The sequence below is a fragment of the Carcharhinus amblyrhynchos genome, unplaced genomic scaffold (assembly GCF_965287045.1).
Source record: "Carcharhinus amblyrhynchos unplaced genomic scaffold, sCarAmb.v2.hapA scaffold_462, whole genome shotgun sequence".
In the NCBI taxonomy this organism is placed as follows: domain Eukaryota; kingdom Metazoa; phylum Chordata; class Chondrichthyes; order Carcharhiniformes; family Carcharhinidae; genus Carcharhinus; species Carcharhinus amblyrhynchos.
Genome location: NW_027650202.1, coordinates 82,878 through 102,972, shown reverse-complemented (window position 1 = coordinate 102,972; position 20,095 = coordinate 82,878). Strand labels below are relative to the sequence as shown.

General features: G+C 55.4%; 1 protein-coding gene across 2 annotated transcripts in view; it reads left to right on the top strand.

Annotated features, from left to right (window-relative positions):
* LOC145339435 (sodium-coupled neutral amino acid transporter 3-like) overlaps positions 1-20,095 on the top strand; it is a 49,505-nt gene that overhangs the window by 22,557 nt on the left and 6,853 nt on the right. For both annotated transcript variants that reach the window (XM_080183903.1, XM_080183904.1), the window contains exons 5-11: positions 230-303; positions 3,516-3,608; positions 4,775-4,856; positions 13,939-14,021; positions 15,596-15,654; positions 17,653-17,781; positions 19,084-19,163. In XM_080183903.1, coding sequence (XP_080040029.1) covers positions 230-303; positions 3,516-3,608; positions 4,775-4,856; positions 13,939-14,021; positions 15,596-15,654; positions 17,653-17,781; positions 19,084-19,163 — 600 coding nt within the window. The remainder of the gene's footprint in view (positions 1-229; positions 304-3,515; positions 3,609-4,774; positions 4,857-13,938; positions 14,022-15,595; positions 15,655-17,652; positions 17,782-19,083; positions 19,164-20,095) is intronic.

Below are 20,095 nucleotides of genomic sequence, written 5' to 3'. Positions count from 1 at the left end.
AACCCTGGACTGTCAAACCCGCCACACCTCTTCCACCTCTCCAAACTGCGAGGGGTCACTGTGTGGCAATGAGCTGGACACTGGGCTGAACCAGGCCACATCTCTGAACCCCAGCTATTTCCAATGTCTCTACCCCCACATAGAGATGGAAGGGTGGGTGTTGCTGCAGCTGGGTGGGTGGGTGCTCAGAGTGTGATCAGGGTGTAACTCACCTGTTGGCCTCTTCCAGATTACTCCTGATCTCCATCGCTCTCCTCTCAGCCTATTCCATCCACTTACTCCTTCGGTCAGCTGGATTCGTAGGTAAGCATCTCCCTCCCTATCTCTGTAACCTCCTCCACCCCCTCCCTATCTCTGTAACCTCCTCCAGCCCCCCTACACCCCCTCCCTATCTCTGTAACCTCCTCCAGCCCCTACACCCCCTCCCTAGATCTGTAACCTCCTCCAGTCCCCTACACCCCCTCCCTATCTCTGTAACCTCCTCCAGCCCCTACACCCCCTCCCTATCTCTGTAACCTCCTCCAGCCCCTACACCCCCTCCCTATCTCTGTAACCTCCTCCAGCCCCCTACACCCCCTCCCTATCTCTGTAACCCCCTCCAGCCCCCTACACCCCCTCCCTATCTCTGTAACCTCCTCCAGCCCCCTACACCCCTTCCCTATCTCTGTAACCTCCTCCAGCCCCCTACACCCCCTCCCTATCTCTGTAACCCCCTCCAGCCCCCTACACCCCCTCCCTATCTCTGTAACCCCCTCCAGCCCCCTACACCCCCTCCCTATCTCTGTAACCCCCTCCAGCCCCCTACACCCCCTCCCTATCTCTGTAACCTCCTCCAGCCCCTACACCCCCTCCCTATCTCTGTAACCCCCTCCAGCCCCCTACACCCCCTCCCTATCTCTGTAACCCCCTCCAGCCCCCTACACCCCCTCCCTATCTCTGTAACCCCCTCCAGCCCCCTACACCCCCTCCCTATCTCTGTAACCTCCCTGGGAAAAAGACTCTGTGCGTTCATCCTGAAGGGGACCTGAGTGAACCAGATGAGTTTTTACAACATGGTTTTGTGGTTGCCAAGACATCACTTGCTTTTGTTTGAATGCAGTCAGTTCCCAGCATTTGCACAGAAACAGGCCCTTCCAATCCATGCTGTCCCTCCAGCTAGTCCCAATTCCCCGTGTTTGGTCTGTACCCCTCTAACCCTTTCCCATCCATGTACTTATCCAAATGCTTTTTAAATGTTGTTATTGAACCTGCCTCAACCACTTTCTCTGGCAGCCCATTCCATATCCGCACCACCCTCTGTGTGAAGAGGTCACCCCTCGTGTCCCTTTGAAATCTTTCCCCTCTCACCTTTAACCACTGCCCTCTAGTTTTCCATTCCCCTTCCCTGGGAAAAAGACTCTGTGCGTTCATCCTATCTCTGTCCCTCGTGAGTTAATCCGCCTCAGTAATGTCACCCCTCATTCTCCTACACTGCAAGGAATAAAGCCCCAGCCTGGCCAACCTCTCGCTATAACTCAGGCCCCAGTGGTCCTGGCCACATCCTCGGAAATCTTCTCCGCACTCTGTCCAGTTTATCAGTGTCTTTCCAATAACAGTGGGACCAAAACTGTACACAGTACCCCAAGCTTGGCCTCACCAAGGACTTGGACAATAATGACCCAACTCCGATACTCAGTGCCCTGACTGAGGAAGGCCAGTGTGCTAAATGCTTTCTTCACCGCACTGTCGACCTGTGATGCCGCTTTCAATAAACAATGCACTTGTTTTCTGAGGTCCCTCAGTTTCTCAACACTCCCCAGGACCCGACCATATCCCCATATCCCTCGATCCCTTTACCCCAAGAACGATATCTAATTTCTTCCTGAAATCACACAACGTTTTGGCCTCAGCTACTTTCTGTGGGAGTGAATTCCACACATTCCCCACCCTCTGGGTGAAGAAATTTCTCCTCACCTCAGTTCTAAAAGGTTTCCCCCTTATCCTCAAACTCTGACCCCTAGTTCTGGACTCCCCCCACCATCGGGAACATTCTTTCTGAATCTACCCTGTCTAACCCTGTTAGAATTTTATAAGTTTCTATCAGATCCCCTCTCACTCTTCTAAACTCCAGTGAATATAATCCCAACCCACTCAGTCTCTCCTCATATGACAGACCTGCCATCCCAGGAATCAGCCTGGTAAACCTTCGCTGTGCTCCCTCTATAGCAAGGACATCCTTCCTCAGATAAGGAGACCAAAACTGTACACAATACTCCAGGTGTGGCCTCACCAAGGCTCTGTACAATTGCAGTAAAACATCCCTATCCCTGTACTCAAATCCTCTCGCTATGAAGGCCAAAATACCATTTTCCTTCTTTACTGCCTGCTGTACCTGCGCGCTTACTTTCACTGACTGATACACGAGGACTCCAAGGTCTCGCTGAGTATCCGCCTCTCTTGGTTTATACCCATTTGAGTAACACTAACTGTATTCAGCATCAGCTTCTTGTTCACAGTGTGTGGGTCCCCTTGTTTGTGACATTGAGCCAGTATAAATGGGCCACGTTCCAGGCTTTGCTATTGGTTGTTAGTGTAGCTATGTGCGCACTCAGGGTCATTCAACAGATGTTTCGATTTGATTTATTGTTGTCACATACTGGGATACAGTGAAAAGTATTGTTTCTTGCGCAGACAAAGCATACCGTTCATAGAGAAGGAAAGGAGAGAGTTCAGAATGTAACATTACAGTCACAGCGAGGGTGTAGAGAAAGATCAGCTTAATGCGAGGTAGGTCCATTCAAAAGTCTGACAGCAGCAGGGAAGAAGCTGTTCTTGAGTCGGTCGGTACGGGACCTCAGACTTTTGTATCTTTTTCCTGATGGAAGAAGGTGGAAGAGAGAATGTCCGAGGTGTGTGGGGTCCTTAATTATACCGGCTGCTTTTCCCCGAGGCAGCGGGAAGTGTAGACGGAGTCAGTGGATGGGAGGCTGGTTTGTGTGATGGATTGGGGCTACATTCACCACCCTTTTGTAGTTCCTTGCGGTCTTGGGCAGAGCAGGAGCCCAGACCGAGCTGTGATACAACCAGAAAGGATGCTTTCTATGGGGCATCTGTAAAAGTTGGTGAGAGTCCGTAGCAGACATGCCAAATTTCCTTAGTCTTCTGAGAAAGTAGAGGTGTTGGTGGGGCTTTCTTAACTAACTTGAAGATCGAGTTGGAGGGGAATTTGGCCGCACAGTGATAGGTGTATAAGGAGTATAGTAGGGGGCTGAGAACACAGCCGTGTGGGGCCCCGGTGTTGAGGATGATGGTGGAGGAGGTGTTGTTGCTGATCCTTACTGATTGTGCTCTGTGAGTTTGGAAGTTCAGGATCCAGGTCCTGCCCAGTTTGGACTCACAGTCAGCAGTGTTGTGTTTTGGGTTGTTCAGACACGGTTATTTGTGTTGTGTTTTGGGGAGGAAGTTCAGAGGCCACTGGAAGGGTATTATAGTGACGTTCCGACGCTCCGGTGAACCCTCTGTTGCTTCTCCTGCAGGTATCCGGGCCTATGAACAACTGGGCCAGAAAGCCTTTGGGCAGCCTGGGAAGATTATCGCTGCAGTTATCATTTCATTGCACAACATCGGAGGTGAGGAGATGGAACGTCCCTTCATTCCTGCTGCTGGACCACAGAGTCCCTCCGCTGTGCAGGAGGCCATTCAGCCCCTCACCCTCCAGCCTGTTACACAGGAACAGGAGGAGGCCATTCAGCCCCTCTCTCTGCAGCCTGTTACACAGGAACAGGAGGAGGCCATTCAGCCCCTCTCTCTGCAGCCTGTTACACAGGAACAGGAGGAGGCCATTCAGCCCCTCTCTCCCCAACCTGTTACACAGGAATGGGAGGAGGCCATTCAGCCCCTCACCCTCCAGCCTGTTACACAGGAACAGGAGGAGGCCATTCAGCCCCTCTCTCTCCAGCCTGTTACACAGGAACAGGAGGAGGCCATTCAGCCCCTCTCTCTCCAGCCTGTTACACAGGAATGGGAGGAGGCCATTCAGCCCCTTCAAACCCCAAATTCCAGATGATGGCACCCAGTGAGAAATGGGCGCTGATTGGCTGGTTGGGGGTGACTGTGGGACATGGTCGGCGCAACATCGTGGGTCGAAGGGCCTGTTCTGCGCTGTAATGTTCTATGGTGGAACACAGCCAGACCATTGGATGTCAATCCTGTGTTGAGCGAGTGTGAACCTGGGTGTAAGTGTGAGAGTGGGCAGTCTGCTGGTCTGGCCTACATGTGACTCGACACCACGTAGCTGACTTTCAGCTGCCTCCCGTGTCCAGCAGCGATGGTGAGGAACCTGGTCAGCACCGCTCCCTTCCCCAGAGTGAGAACCATCGAATCCAAACAGTGCAGAAAGAGGCCATTCGGTTCATTGAGTCTGTACCGACTCATCCTATCCAGTTCCTCCTCTCCACCCTATCCCGTAACCCCTCACATTTAGCACGGCCAATCCACCCTAACCAGCACGTCTTTCAGACTGGGGGAGGAAACTGGAGGAAACCCATGCAGACATGGGGAGAATGTGCAGACTCCACACAGACAGTGACCCAAGCTGGGAATCGAACCCGGGTCCCTGTCGCTGTGAGGCAGCAGCACTAACCCACTGTGCCGCACGGTTAGATTTGTGTGTGTAGTTGGGAGGATTCTCTCCGTCCCAGTGAAGTGAGATATGGGGAAGGCTTTGGAATGTCTCTTTGCCGATGTTACAGAGTGTAGTGTCTGTAAATCCTCTCTGTCTCTCTCCATTCTCCAGCCATGTCGAGTTACCTGTACATTGTGAAATACGAACTCCCACTTGTTATTCAAGCCTTCCTTCAGCTAAAGGAGAACAACGGGTGAGTTTCCCTGACAGGTGGGGGGTCCTCGTTGAATGCTCTGCCTGAATCAATCAACTTCCAAACTAAAGTGCGTGTCCCCAACTGTCAGACAGTTTAAAGCTTATTTATCAGCGTCACAAGTAAGGCTTACATTAACACTGCAATGAAGTTACTGTGAAAATCCCCTAGCTGCCACACTCCTGTTCGGGTTACACTGAGGGAGAATTTAGCACGGCCAATGCACCCAAACCAGCACATCCAACCTCCTTATAGCTCAAACCCTCTAATCCAGGCAACATCCTGGTAAACCTCTTCTGCACCCTCTCCAAAGCCTCCACATCCTTCCTGTTCATTTAAGAGCACAGTTAAAATGTAATGAAAAGACTTGGCAAAGATTCAAGCATGATAGAGTATAAACCTTAACAGCTAGCTACCTCTGTTGTTCCAAGTCAAACAACATCCCATAAACACAAGCCCCACTCTAAAGTCGGCACAGACAGCGAGTATGCCACGTCATGCTGGATTTTGCGGCCGCCAGTTGGTCTTTTGAATGTTGGATTAAATCTGTGAGCTCTCCAGTCCTGGAATTTTCCAAAGACTCTCTGGGAAGAGAGAGAGAGAGACAGAGGCACTGTCTGCCTCCACCAGCAACTCACTGCGAGGCAACTTCAGAGAGGGGAAAACAAGAGACTTTCTGTCTCAAATCCAAACAGCATCTAAGAAAAATGGAACTAAAAACGTGGACTTTTTTGTGGGGAGAAAACTTGTCTCCCGGGCAGTATCTGACCTGTCAGTCATTCTCCAGTCAGCAATTCCAAAACGATCAGGAAACCGCCCCTCCCCGGACACTGCATTAGGCCCAGATTAAAAATACACACGATATTGGTTCAGTAACAATTACAGGACACCGGTTACAGACAACATGGTGCCGATAAAAACTCTGCAGAGAAATACCATTACAATACATTTCTTAAAGGCACAGCACCATCACAATGACCCTCGACACTTCCTCAATGGCTGAGAATGCTCTAGATTCTCAAGACAGGTGATACTGGGGGGCGCGTCTGTCTGTATCCCAGCGACGCCACACCTCACGGAAAGGAAGGATCGGGAAAGCAAAGCTGGTTTCCTTAAAGCAACAGGCTTGTTTAGTGTTGTTGAAAGAAGCTGAACGGTGAGGGGGGAGGGGGCGGGACCTGGGCACAGAGCATCCGGAGATACTTCCCAACCTGTGATGGCACGGTTTAGTGTTTGGGTGTTATTTTTAACTGTGAACTTCAGGAACATTCTGTTCCTGCTCCACGCCCAACTGGTCCAACAAATTATTTGGACAGTGAGAAATAAATAACGCCAAAGATCGCACCCCCACCCCCCCCAACCCCACCCCCCGCCTCTTCCCCCAGACATCAACAGCATCTTCAGTGTTGTAGGAAACCTCTCCTCGGAGGGGGGGGAGAATCAGACAGAATTTAACTCCAAGCAGATATTCAGGAGCAGGCGACCATAAACTGGGTCGGAGAGATCAGCTTCTCAGGAGTGTCTGTAAGACAGAGGGATAGAGAGAGAGAGGCAGAGAGAGGGATAGAGAGAGAGAGGGGCAGACAGAGAGAGAGAGAGGGGCAGAGAGAGGGATAGAGAGAGAGGGGCAGAGAGAGGGATAGAGAGAGAGAGGGGCAGACAGAGGGATAGAGAGAGAGAGGGACAGACAGAGGGATAGAGAGAGAGGGGGGCAGACAGAGGGATAGAGAGAGAGAGGGGCAGACAGAGGGATAGAGAGAGAGAGGGGCAGACAGAGGGATAGAGAGAGAGAGGGGCAGACAGAGAGAGAGAGAGAGGGGCAGACAGAGATAGAGAGAGGGGCAGAGAGAGGGATAGAGAGAGAGGGGCAGAGAGAGGGATAGAGAGAGAGAGGGGCAGACAGAGGGATAGAGAGAGAGAGGGGCAGACAGAGGGATAGAGAGAGAGAGGCAGACAGAGGGATAGAGAGAGAGAGGGGCAGACAGAGATAGAGAGAGGGGCAGACAGAGGGATAGAGAGAGAGGGGCAGACAGAGGGATAGAGAGAGGGGGGCAGACAGAGGGATAGAGAGAGAGGGGCAGACAGAGGGATAGAGAGAGAAGGGGGCAGACAGAGGGATAGAGAGAGAGAGAGGGGCAGACAGAGGGATAGAGAGAGAGAGGGGCAGACAGAGGGATAGAGAGAGAGGGGGGCAGACAGAGGGATAGAGAGAGAGGGGCAGACAGAGGGATAGAGAGAGAGGGGGGCAGACAGAGGGATAGAGAGAGAGAGAGGGGCAGACAGAGGGATAGAGAGAGAGAGGGGCAGACAGAGATAGAGAGAGAGAGGGGCAGACAGAGGGATAGAGAGAGAGGGGCAGACAGAGATAGAGAGAGGGGCAGACAGAGATAGAGAGAGAGAGGGGCAGACAGAGGGATAGAGAGAGAGGGGCAGACAGAGATAGAGAGAGAGGGGCAGACAGAGGGATAGAGAGAGAGGGGCAAACAGAGGGATAGAGAGAGAGGGGCAGACAGAGATAGATAGAGAGGGTTGATAGGTTTTTGATAAGCGAGGGGATTAAGGGTTATGGGGAGAGGGCGGGAATGTGGAACTGAGCCACAACAGATCAGCCATGATCTTATTGAATGGCGGGGCAGGCTCGAAGGGCTAGATAAGAACATAAGAAATAGGAGCAGGAGTAGGCCATCTAGCCCTTCGAGCCTGCCCCACCATTCAATAAGATCATGGCTGATCTGTCGTGGCTCAGTTCCACATTCCCGCCCTCTCCCCATAACCCTTAATCCCCTCTCTTATCAAAAACCCATCAACCCGTGTCTTAAAAATATTTAGCGAGGTAGCCTCCACCACTTCAACGGGCAGAGAATTCCAGAGATTCACCACCCTTTGAGTGAAGAAGTTCCTCCTCAACTCCGTTCTAAACCACCCCCCCTTTATCTTGAGGCTGTGCCCCCTAGTCCTACTGTCCTTTCTGAGCGGGAAGAGTCTCTCCACCTCTATCCTATCCATCCCATTCATCATCTTATACGTCTCAATGAGATCTCCCCTCATTCTTCTAAACTCTAACGAGTACAAGCCTAGTTTATTCAGCCTCTCCTCATAGCTCAACTCCGGCATCAGCCTAGTAAACCTCCTCTGCACTCCCTCCAAGGCCAAAATATCCTTGCGTAAGTACGGCGCCCAAAACTGCACACAGTACTCCAGCTGCGGCCTCACCAATGCCCTATACAGCTGCAGCAAGACCTCCCTACTTTTATATTCAATCCCCCTCGCGATGAAGGCCAGCATCCCATTCGCCTTCCTGACCACCTGCTGCACCTGCAAGCTGGGTTTTTGCGACTCATGCACAAGGACCCCGAGGTCCCTCTGCACGGTCGCCTGCTGCAGTTTTTCTCCACGTAAGTAATAGTCCTTCCTACCATTCTTCCTACCAAAGTGGACCACCTCACACTTGCCAACATTAAATTCCATTTGCCATTTCCTGGCCCATTTGCCCAGCCTATCTAGATCCTTCTGTAGACTCTCCCCACCCTCCGCACAATTTGCCTTTCCACTAATTTTGGTGTCATCAGCAAATTTCGACACCCTACACTCGGTTCCCTCCTCCAGATCATCTATATAAATGGTAAATAGCTGAGGCCCCAGCACCGACCCCTGGGGCACTCCACTAGTCACCAACCGCCAATCCGAATAGCACCCATTAACCCCCACTCTCTGCCTCCTATTTGACAACCAATCCTCTATCCATGCTAACACCCTACCCCCAACTCCATGCCCCCTGACCTTCTGCAATAACCTCTTGTGAGGTACCTTATCAAACGCCTTCTGAAAATCAAGAAAGACCACATCCACCGGCTCTCCTCTATCCACCGCCCTAGACACATCCTCATAGAACTCCAGTAAATTTGTCAGACACGACTTCCCTTTAAGGAAACCGTGCTGCGTCTGCTCTATCAAGCAGTTCCCCTCAAGATGCCTCGCTATTTCCTCCTTGATGACGGATTCTAACATTTTACCTACAACAGACATTAAACTAACCGGCCTATAATTCCCCACCTTTTGCCTGGCACCCTTCTTAAACAACGGCGTAACATTAGCCGTTTTCCAATCTTCCAGCACTTCCCCGGAATCCAGCGGCGTCTGGAAAATAACCACCAAGGCATCCACTATCACCTCCGCCATTTCTTTCAGGACCCTCGGATGCATTCCATCCGGTCCTGGGGACTTGTCCACAATCAGCCCCTCCAGTCTGTCGAGCACCGCCTCTCTAGTAAGAATAACGTCATTGAGACCCTCCAGTCCTACCACCTTTCCATCTCTAACACCCGGCAAATTATTCACGTCCTCCTCCGTGAAGACCGAACAAAAAAGTTATTCAAGACCTCAGCCATATCCCCATCCCCTACCACTAAGTCCCCCCTCTCATCCTCTAAGGGACCAACGTTCACCCTAGCCAGCCTCTTCCTTTTTATATATTTATAAAAACTCTTGCTATCCTTTTTTATATTAAGCGCTAGCCCAGCTTCATAGTTTCTTCTACCCTTCTTTATCAACTTCTTTGTCAATCTTTGTTGACATTTAAACCTCTCCCAATCCTCTTCTCTCCCACTACTCTTAGCTACTCTAAACGCCTCCACTTTTAATTTAACACTTTCCTTCACCTCCTTTGTTATCCACGGCTTATTACCTCTCCTCCTATGGTCCTTTTTGACCATCGGAATAAATTTCCGCTGAGCACCAAGAAAGATCTCCTTAAAGATCCTCCACTGCTCCTCAGCAGACCCTCCCTCCAACACGCTCCCCCAGTCCACATTCGCCAATTCTTCTCTCATCCTACCGTACTCCCCTCTGTTCAAACAAAGGACGCGTGTCCGGGAACCCACTTTCTCCTCCTCCATCTGCACCAGAAACTCCACCATACAATGATCACTCTCCCCAAGAGGTTCCTTCACCACAAGGTCCCTAATTCTACCCGCCTCATTACATAACACCAGATCCAAGATATCTCGCTCCCTCGTCGGCTCCAACACACACTGTTCAAGGAAACTATCCCGGCAGCATTCCAAGAACTCCTCCTCGAGCCCCCCACGTCCAACATGGGTCAACCAATCAATATGTAGATTGAAATCCCCCATAACTACGGCCGTCCCATTCCTGCACGCCGCACTTATTTGCGCGTTAACAGCCCGCCCCACCTCCAGATCATTATTCGGGGGCCTATAGACGACACCCACCAGCGTCTTCCTCCCTTTGCTGTTCCTAATCTCCACCCACAACGATTCCACGTTCTGCTCCTTGGCTCCTATATCATCCCTTGCTACCACCCTGATGCTATCCTTAATCAGCAGAGCTACGCCCCCCCCCCTTTTCCCTCCCGCCTATCCTTCCTAAACACTTGATAGCCCCCTACTCCCTCTATTATTGGGACATCCTCGGCCTCTTCCCTTACATGTACACTCTCCTTAACTTTAGACCCCGTAATGTCACCTACCCTCACACCCTCCCCCCCCCCCTAATTAGTTTAAAGCCCTGTCTACAGTCCTCTTTACACGATTTGCCAGCACTCTGGTCCCAGAGATGGCCTACTCCTGCTCCTATTTCTTATGTTCTTATGAGAGAGGCAGACAGAGGGATAGAGAGAGAGAGAGAGGCAGGGAGAGGGAGAGAGAGAGAAGTGGAGGGTTTTAGGGTAGAAATTCCAGACCCTAGGATCACCCCCCCCCCCCCCCCCCCCCCGGCCGCTGAAGGCACGGCTGCCAATGGCGGAGCGATCGAATTGGGGGGATACTCGAGAGGCCGGAATTGGAGCCCAGAGGATCGTAGGGGGTTACAGAGATAGGGAGGGGGTGTAGGGGTTGGAGGGGGTTACAGAGATAGGGAGGGGGTGTAGGGGTTGGAGGGGGTTACAGAGATAGGGAGGGGGTGTAGGGGCTGGAGGGGGTTACAGAGATAGGGAGGGGGTGTAGGGGCTGGAGGAGGTTACAGAGATAGGGAGGGGGTGTAGGGGGCTGGAGGAGGTTACAGAGATAGGGAGGGGGTGTAGGGGGGCTGGAGGGGGTTACAGCGATAGGGAGGGGGTGTAGGGGCTGGAGGAGGTTACAGAGATAGGGAGGGGGTGTAGGGGGCTGGAGGGGGTTACAGAGATAGGGAGGGGGTGTAGGGGGCTGGAGGGGGTTACAGAGATAGGGAGGGGGTGTAGGGGGCTGGAGGGGGTTACAGAGATAGGGAGGGGGTGTAGGGGCTGGAGGAGGTTACAGAGATAGGGAGGGGTGTAGGGGGCTGGAGGAGGTTACAGAGATAGGGAGGGGGTGTAGGGGGCTGGAGGAGGTTACAGAGATAGGGAGGGGGTGTAGGGGGCTGGAGGGGGTTACAGAGATAGGGATGGGGCGTAGGGGTTGGAGGAGGTTACAGAGATAGGGAGGGGGTGTAGGGGCTGGAGGGGGTTACAGAGATAGGGAGGGGGTGTAGGGGGCTGGAGGAGGTTACAGAGATAGGGAGGGGGTGTAGGGGCTGGAGGAGGTTACAGAGATAGGGAGGGGGTGTAGGGGGCTGGAGGAGGTTACAGAGATAGGAAGGGGGTGAAGGGGCTGGAGGAGGTTACAGAGATAGGGAGGGGGTGTAGGGGGGCTGGAGGAGGTTACAGAGATATGGAGGGGGTGTAGGGGGCTGGAGGGGGTTACAGAGATAGGGAGGGGGTGTAGGGGCTGGAGGAGGTTACAGAGATAGGGAGGGGTGTAGGGGGCTGGAGGAGGTTACAGAGATAGGGAGGGGGTGTAGGGGGCTGGCGGGGGTTACAGAGATAGGGAGGGGGTGTAGGGGGCTGGATGAGGTTACAGAGATAGGGAGGGGGTGTAGGGGGCTGGAGGAGGTTACAGAGATAGGGAGGGGGTGTAGGGGCTGGAGGGGGTTACAGAGATAGGGAGGGGGTGTAGGGGGCTGGAGGAGGTTACAGAGATAGGGAGGGGGTGTAGGGGCTGGTGGAGGTTACAGAGATAGGGAAGGGGTGTAGGGGCTGGAGGAGGTTACAGAGATAGGGAGGGTGTGTAGGGGCTGGAGGGGGTTACAGAGATAGGGAGGGGGTGTAGGGGGCTGGAGGAGGTTACAGAGATAGGGAGGGGGTGTAGGGGTTGGAGGAGGTTACAGAGATAGGGAGGGGGTGTAGGGGGCTGGAGGAGGTTACAGAGATAGGGAGGGGGTGTAGGGGCTGGAGGAGGTTACAGAGATAGGGAGGGGGTGTAGGGGCTGGAGGGGGTTACAGAGATAGGGAGGAGGTTTGGGGAGGGGCTTGAAAAGGATGGGAATTTTAGCTGTATTTGATGTGTGTATTGGGGTGTGAAGTGCGGATTCTTGGAGCCCCTATTTTGGTACTGTGCTTGTGGGGTTTGGAGACACATGCCTGTGAGAGAGACATGTGCAAATCCAGACTTACAAAGTGCAGGGTGATCTGTGGAGTCAGCCAGGCTTTCTGGAATAGAGTCTATTTGAGTGGTGGGTCTGGATGGGGTGGGTGTAAGTCGGGGAGGAAGGGGCAGTTGGTGCGGAGTGCCAGAGCTGAGGTAGGCAGTTCCGGAGGGTTATTTTGGAGGTGGATTGGGCAGTGAGCGATGGTTTGGGCATGCCAGGAAAGGGTTAAAAGGCTGGGCCTCGGAGGCCGTTGTGCTGAGAGAGAGCGAGGGGAGTGTGCTGGTGCCCAGAGCCGAGCAGGCGGTGATGTTACAGATTCCTCACTATATATGGAGCGTTCCCAGACTGGAGCTGGCACCTTCCACTGCCTTCACACCGTCCTGGCCAATCTCAGGGGAGGGGGTGGCAGCCAGGTCCCGCTCCGGCACAGCTCCATCCTGAGGGGGAGGGGACGGGGGCGGTTTGCAGGCAGGGGTGGGGAGTGGGCGGCTTTAACCCTCGCAGTGTCGCTCAGCGCAAGTAAACCTGTTCCCTCGGAGCCGGAGAGGAACCCAGGGTGGGGGTGGGATCCGGTGCTGGGCCCTCACCATCACCCCTCCCCCCAAGGCAGCCTGGCCACACCCCTGCGGGCGAACTACGCACAGCAAGATCCCGGGGACACAGTATCCGGGGCAGTGCTGGGTTTAAGGATGAACGGGGCGTTGGGAAGCCCCCTCCCCTCCCTTGGCCATGTTACGGCCTTGGATTCTCTGACCCATCCCGTCACCCCCTCTGCCACCCACCCTGCCGTGAACAGATCATCAGGGACACTGCCCGCTCTGTACCCTCTTACGCTCCAGGATCTCCATATCCCGCTGACCCCCAACCCAACTCACACCCAGTCACCCTGCAAACCCCACTCACTGATCCACATCCCCCCGAGACCCCCTCCCTATCTCTGAAAGCTCTGTAACTGTCGAGGGGACTGGAGGGGGTTACAGAGATAGGGAGGGGGTGTAGGGGGGCTGGAGGAGGTTACAGAGATAGGGAGGGGGTGTAGGGGGGCTGGAGGAGGTTACAGAGATATGGAGGGGGTGTAGGGGCTGGAGGAGGTTACAGAGATAGGGAGGGGGTGTAGGGGCTGGAGGGGGTTACAGAGATGGGGAGGGGGTGTAGGGGGTCTGGAGGAGGTTACGGAGATAGGGAGGGGGTGTAGGGGCTGGAGGAGGTTACAGAGATAGGGAGGGGGTGTAGGGGCTGGAGGAGGTTACAGAGATAGGGAGGGGGTGTAGGGGGTCTGGAGGAGGTTACGGAGATAGGGAGGGGGTGTAGGGGCTGGAGGAGGTTACAGAGATAGGGAGGGGGTGTAGGGGCTGGAGGGGGTTACAGAGATAGGGAGGGGGTGTAGGGGGATGGAGGAGGTTACGGAGATAGGGAGGGGGTGTAGGGGCTGGAGGAGGTTACAGAGATAGGGAGGGGGTGTAGGGGGGCTGGAGGAGGTTACAGAGATAGGGAGGGGGTTTAGGGGGGCTGGAGGAGGTTACAGGGATAGGGAGGGGGTGTAGGGGCTGGAGGAGGTTACAGGGATAGGGAGGGGGGTGGCTGTAGGTCGATGATGGGTTATTTTGAGTGAGGGTAGTGTTTTGTGGAGGTGATGAGAGTTTCCTGTTGGATTCTAACGGTTGTGTGTGTTGTGTTGCAGAATGTGGTACATGAATGGGAATTATTTAATTATGATCGTCAGCGTGTTCATCATATTACCCCTCGCACTCATGCGACAACTCGGTAAGTGACAGTCGAGGCTCCCTCCCCTCGAGTGTTGAGGATTGAGGGGGTGATCTGATCGAGGGGGGTTTAAAATGAAGAAAGGATTCGATTGGGTCGATGGAGAGAAACTATTTCCTCTGGTGGGGGGAAGGGTCCTGGAACGAGGGGGTGGGGGGGAGGGGGGCCCGGAACGAGGGGGTGGGGGGGAGGGGGGCCCGGAACGAGGGGGTGGGGGGGAGGGGGGCCCGGAACGAGGGGGTGGGGGGCCCGGAACGAGGGGGTGGGGGGGAGGGGGGCCCGGAACGAGGGGGTGGGGGGGAGGGGGGCCCGGAACGAGGGGGTGGGGGGGAGGGGGGCCCGGAACGAGGGGGGGGGGGGGGAGGGGGGCCCGGAACGAGGGGGTGGGGGGGAGGGGGGCCCGGAACGAGGGGGTGGGGGGAAGGGGGGCCCGGAACGAGGGGGTGGGGGGAGGGGGGCAGAAGGTTAAAATGAGAGGTGGCCGTTCCGGGAGGCGAGGTGGTGGTGGGGGGGGGGGGGGGGGGGTGGGGGGGGGGGAATGTCAGGAAGCACCTCCTCACACAAAGGGGGGAACGGGAATCCGGAACTCTCTCTCTCCCCGAAATAAAGCTGTCGAGGCTGGAGGGGGAGATTGGAAATTTCACACCCCAGACTGAGGGGTTTCTGTTGGGTAAAGGGGGGGGGGGATTGAGGGTTACGGAACTGAGACGGGGAGACAGAGTTAGGATAGGAGGGTGAATGGCCTCGTCCTGTTCCTGTCCAACAGGCTGGAGAGAGAGGGGCTGAATGGCCTCCTCAGCACTGACCCTCCCACAGTGCGGCGCTCCCTCAGCACTGACCCTCCCACAGTGCGGCGCTCCCTCGGCACTGACCCTCCCACAGTGCGGCGCTCCCTCGGCACTGACCCTCCCACAGTGCGGCGCTCCCTCGGCACTGACCCTCCCACAGTGCGGCGCTCCCTCGGCACTGACCCTCCCACAGTGCGGCGCTCCCTCGGTACTGACCCTCCCACAGTGCGGCGCTCCCTCGGCACTGACCCTCCCACAGTGCAGCGCTCCCTCGGTACCGACCCTCCCACAGTGCGGCGCTCCCTCGGCACCGACCCTCCCACAGTGCGGCGCTCCCTCGGCACCGACCCTCCCACAGTGCGGCGCTCCCTCGGCACTGACCCTCCCACAGTGCGGCGCTCCCTCAGCACCGACCCTCCCACAGTGCGGCGCTCCCTCAGCACTGACCCTCCCACAGTGCGGCGCTCCCTCAGCACCGACCCTCCCACAGTGCGGCGCTCCCTCGGCACTGACCCTCCCACAGTGCGGCGCTCCCTCAGCACCGACCCTCCCACAGTGCGGCGCTCCCTCAGCACCGACCCTCCCACAGTGCGGCGCTCCCTCAGCACTGACCCTCCCACAGTGCGGCGCTCCCTCAGCACCGACCCTCCCACAGTGCGGCGCTCCCTCGGTATGCCATGTTACGTCATCTTTGCGAACGGTGTAAGTTACGTCTCCTGTTGATCCAGGTGGGGGCTGTGTCTCTTGCTGATTATTACGAATGTCTTGTTGTCTGTCTCTCTCCAGGTTACCTGGGTTACACCAGCGGTTTCTCCCTGACTTGCATGGTCTTCTTTCTGATTGCGGTGAGTCAGAATGTTGTGGTTGTCACCCTCGGTATTTGCTGTCGTGTGTGACCCTCCTCAGCCAGTGCGTGCCCAGCTGCCGTGACCCTGGGGATTCAGAGTCACTGTGCGGCTCCAGACCGCTCCCTGCCGGCTGGGTGCAAACTTGGACCGTCTTGCCTGCTGACCGTGTCTGCCGGCTGCGGCCAATGGGATTGTGTCCTGAGTAGTATTCACCATCCAGCGCCACAGGCCCTTCAGCCCTTCCACTCCATACTACTGTTCGGGCTCAGCTCGAATCTCCACCACCCTCACCTCCTCTGCTCCTATCCCTCCTTCTAGCCTTCCATTCTCCTCAGCGTCTCTCACCAACATCCCTCTGGATACAACCTGCTCAAAGGCACTGTGGGAGGGTCAGTGCCGAGGGAGCACCGCACTGTGGGAGGGTCAGTGCTGAGGGAGCACCGCACTGTGGGAGGGTCGGTGCTGAGGGAGCGCCGCACTGTGGGAGGGTCGGTGCTGAGGGAGCGCCGCACTGTGGGAGGGTCAGTGCCGAGGGAGCGCCGCACTGTGGGAGGGTCGGTGCCGAGGGAGCGCCGCACTGTGGGAGGGTCAGTGCCGAGGGAGCGCCGCACTGTGGGAGGGTCGGTGCCGAGGGAGCGCCGCACTGTGGGAGGGTCAGTGCTGAGGGAGCACCGCACTGTGGGAGGGTCAGTGCTGAGGGAGCACCGCACTGTGGGAGGGTCGGTGCTGAGGGAGCGCCGCACTGTGGGAGGGTCAGTGCCGAGGGAGCGCCGCACTGTGGGAGGGTCGGTGCCGAGGGAGCGCCGCACTGTGGGAGGGTCAGTGCCGAGGGAGCGCCGCACTGTGGGAGGGTCGGTGCCGAGGGAGCGCCGCACTGTGGGAGGGTCGGTGCCGAGGGAGCGCCGCACTGTGGGAGGGTCGGTGCCGAGGGAGCGCCGCACTGTGGGAGGGTCGGTGCCGAGGGAGCGCCGCACTGTGGGAGGGTCGGTGCCGAGGGAGCGCCGCACTGTGGGAGGGTCGGTGCTGAGGGAGCGCCGCACTGTGGGAGGGTCGGTGCCGAGGGAGTGCCGCACTGTGGGAGGGTCGGTGCCGAGGGAGCGCCGCACTGTGGGAGGGTCGGTGCCGAGGGAGCGCCGCACTGTGGGAGGGTCGGTGCCGAGGGAGCGCCGCACTGTGGGAGGGTCGGTGCCGAGGGAGCGCCGCACTGTGGGAGGGTCAGTGCCGAGGGAGCGCCGCACTGTCAGAGGGTCAGTGCCGAGGGAGCGCCGCACTGTGGGAGTGTCGGTGCTGAGGGAGCGCCGCACTGTGGGAGGGTCGGTGCTGAGGGAGCGCCGCACTGTGGGAGGGTCAGTATCTCCCTGGTTGTCCTGGGGCCAATATTTACCCCTCCACCAACATCACTAGAAACAGCTGATAAGGTTCATTATTGTTGTTTTTGGGATCTTCTGTGTTGAGATTGGTTGCTGTATTCGGGCAGTGAGGACACCTTGGAGCAGGGTGATGTGACACTCAGTTGAGTGTATGGCTGCCACCACACTGCATTAACTCCCAAGCTGGTATGGTTCTGTAGCGCTGCCTCGACCTTGCCTCTGCCTGGTTGGCTCTCTGTCATTACGAAACTTAGAAATGACGTATTTTAGCTTCCATCCGACTGGGAGCAGCCCTGTGTCAAATCCATCACCAGCAACCTGCTCTGAAAACTCTGCGTGTGCTTTGACAACCGTGACCAAAAAAAATTCCAATGCACTGGCTGGGACGATCCGGAACATTCTGAAAGAGGGAAGGATACTCTCTCTAAAGCCTCCCCAAGATGTTTGAAAACTTAAAAGAAAGTGTAATTGTCCTATCTGGCAATGTTGAGGGAACATTGGATCTGCCTCTCCCATCACTGGGGGAGTTTGGACACACTATTTTGGTTGCCGTGAAGCACTTCCGGTGGCTTCTCGGTGGTGAACTGTGAGAGAGAACTTCTAATCCTCTCTTTCTCCCTTCCAGCTGATCTACAAGAAATTCCAGATCCCGTGCCCTCTCCCTGTGTTTGGAAATGAGACGATGCAGAACCACAACCTGAACCACACAACCCAGGACGAGTGCACGGCAAAACTATTCACCATCAATCCTCAGGTATCTAACCCCGTGCTGTACCTGTCCTGGGAGTGTTTGATGGGGGGACAGTGTAGAGGGAGCTTTACTCTGTATCTAACCCCGTGCTGTACCTGTCCTGGGAGTGTTTGATGGGGGACAGTGTAGAGGGAGCTTTACTCTGTATCTAACCCCGTGCTGTACCTGTCCTGGGAGTGTTTGATGGGGACAGTGTAGAGGGAGCTTTACTCTGTATCTAACCCCGTGCTGTACCTGTCCTGGGAGTGTTTGATGAGGGGACAGTGTAGAGGGAGCTTTACTCTGTATCTAACCCCGTGCTGTACCTGTCCTGGGAGTGTTTGATGGGGGACAGTGTAGAGGGAGCTTTACTCTGTATCTAACCCCGTGCTGTACCTGTCCTGGGAGTGTTTGATGGGGGGACAGTGTAGAGGGAGCTTTACTCTGTATCTAACCCCGTGCTGTACCTGTCCTGGGAGTGTTTGATGGGGACAGTGTAGAGGGAGCTTTACTCTGTATCTAACCCCGTGCTGTACCTGTCCTGGGAGTGTTTGATGGGGGACAGTGTAGAGGGAGCTTTACTCTGTATCTAACCCCGTGCTGTACCTGTCCTGGGAGTGTTTGATGGGGGGACAGTGTAGAGGGAGCTTTACTCTGTATCTAACCCCGTGCTGTACCTGTCCTGGGAGTGTTTGATGGGGACAGTGTAGAGGGAGCTTTACTCTGTATCTAACCCCGTGCTGTACCTGTCCTGGGAGTGTTTGATGGGGGACAGTGTAGAGGGAGCTTTACTCTGTATCTAACCCCGTGCTGTACCTGTCCTGGGAGTGTTTGATGGGGGGACAGTGTAGAGGGAGCTTTACTCTGTATCTAACCCCGTGCTGTACCTGTCCTGGGAGTGTTTGATGGGGACAGTGTAGAGGGAGCTTTACTCTGTATCTAACCCTGTGCAGTACCTGTCCTGGGAGTGTTTGATGGGGGGACAGTGTAGAGGGAGCTTTACTCTGTATCTAACCCCGTGCTGTCCCTGTCCTGGGAGTGTTTGATGGGGGGACAGTGTAGAGGGAGCTTTACTCTGTATCTAACCCCGTGCTGTATCTGTCCTGGGAGTGTTTGATGGGGGACAGTGTAGAGGGAGCTTTACTCTGTATCTAACCCCGTGCTGTACCTGTCCTGGGAGTGTTTGATGGGGGGGGACAGTGTAGAGGGAGCTTTACTCTGTATCTAACCCCGTGCTGTACCTGTCCTCGGGATGTTTGGTGGGGAGAGTTTAGAGGGAGCTTGTTCTATTGAGTATTCAATGTTGGTCTGTAATTTGCTACACAGACAGCGTACACCATCCCCATCATCGCCTTCGCTTTTGTGTGCCACCCTGAAGTTCTCCCAATCTACACGGAGCTCAGGAGGTAAGAGGGTCGGACATAGAGGGGAAGGAGGCGTGGGGAGAGGTGGTTGGGGAGGAGTCGAGTGGGGGTGGGGAAGGGTGCGCGGGGGGGTTGCATTGAGGGGGTGAATGGGGGGGATGGATACGAGTGAATTATTGCTGCGAAAAAGCCATGAGTGTTTCGTTGAGCTTTAGTTTAGGCTGGCATGGTGACACAGTGGGTTAGCACTGCTGCCTCACAGAGCCAGGGACCCGGGTTCGATTCCCGGGTCGGGTCACTGTCTGTGTGGAGTTTGCATGTTCTCCCCATGTCTGTGTGGGTTTCCTCCGGGTGCTCCAGTTTTGCCCCACAGTCTGAAAGACGTGCTGGTTAGGGTGCATTGGCCGTGCTAAATTCTCCCTCAGTGTAACCCCAACAGGAGTGTGGTGACTAGGAGATTTTCAGAGTAACTTCATTGCAGTGTTAATGTAAGCTGACTTGTGACACTGATAAATAAACTGAACCTTAGTTTGCCTGTCCCTGATATCTCCGTCTGGCACAGGGTCAGGTTCCTTCTTGATGAAGGGCCCTATGAATTTCCTTGGGGGCGTTCTGCAATGTGAGTGCGCTATTGCAGTGCTGTTTGTGGATCTGTACCCTATCTGTACCGTCAGGAGATGTACAACCTGCTTTGCTCCCTGCAGGAATATCACCAACTGGACTTTCTTATAAGACCATCAGACATGGGAGCAGAATGAGGCCACTCGGCCCATTGAGTCTGCTCCCCCATTCAATGCTGGCTGATATTTTTCTCATCCCCATTCTCCTGCCTTTTCCCCATAACCCCCGATCCCCTTATTAATCAGGAACCGATCTATCTCTGCCTCAAAAACACTCAATGACCCGGCCTCCTCTGCGGCAAAGAGTTCCACACATTCCCCACTCTCTGGCTGAAGAAATCCCCTCGTCATCTC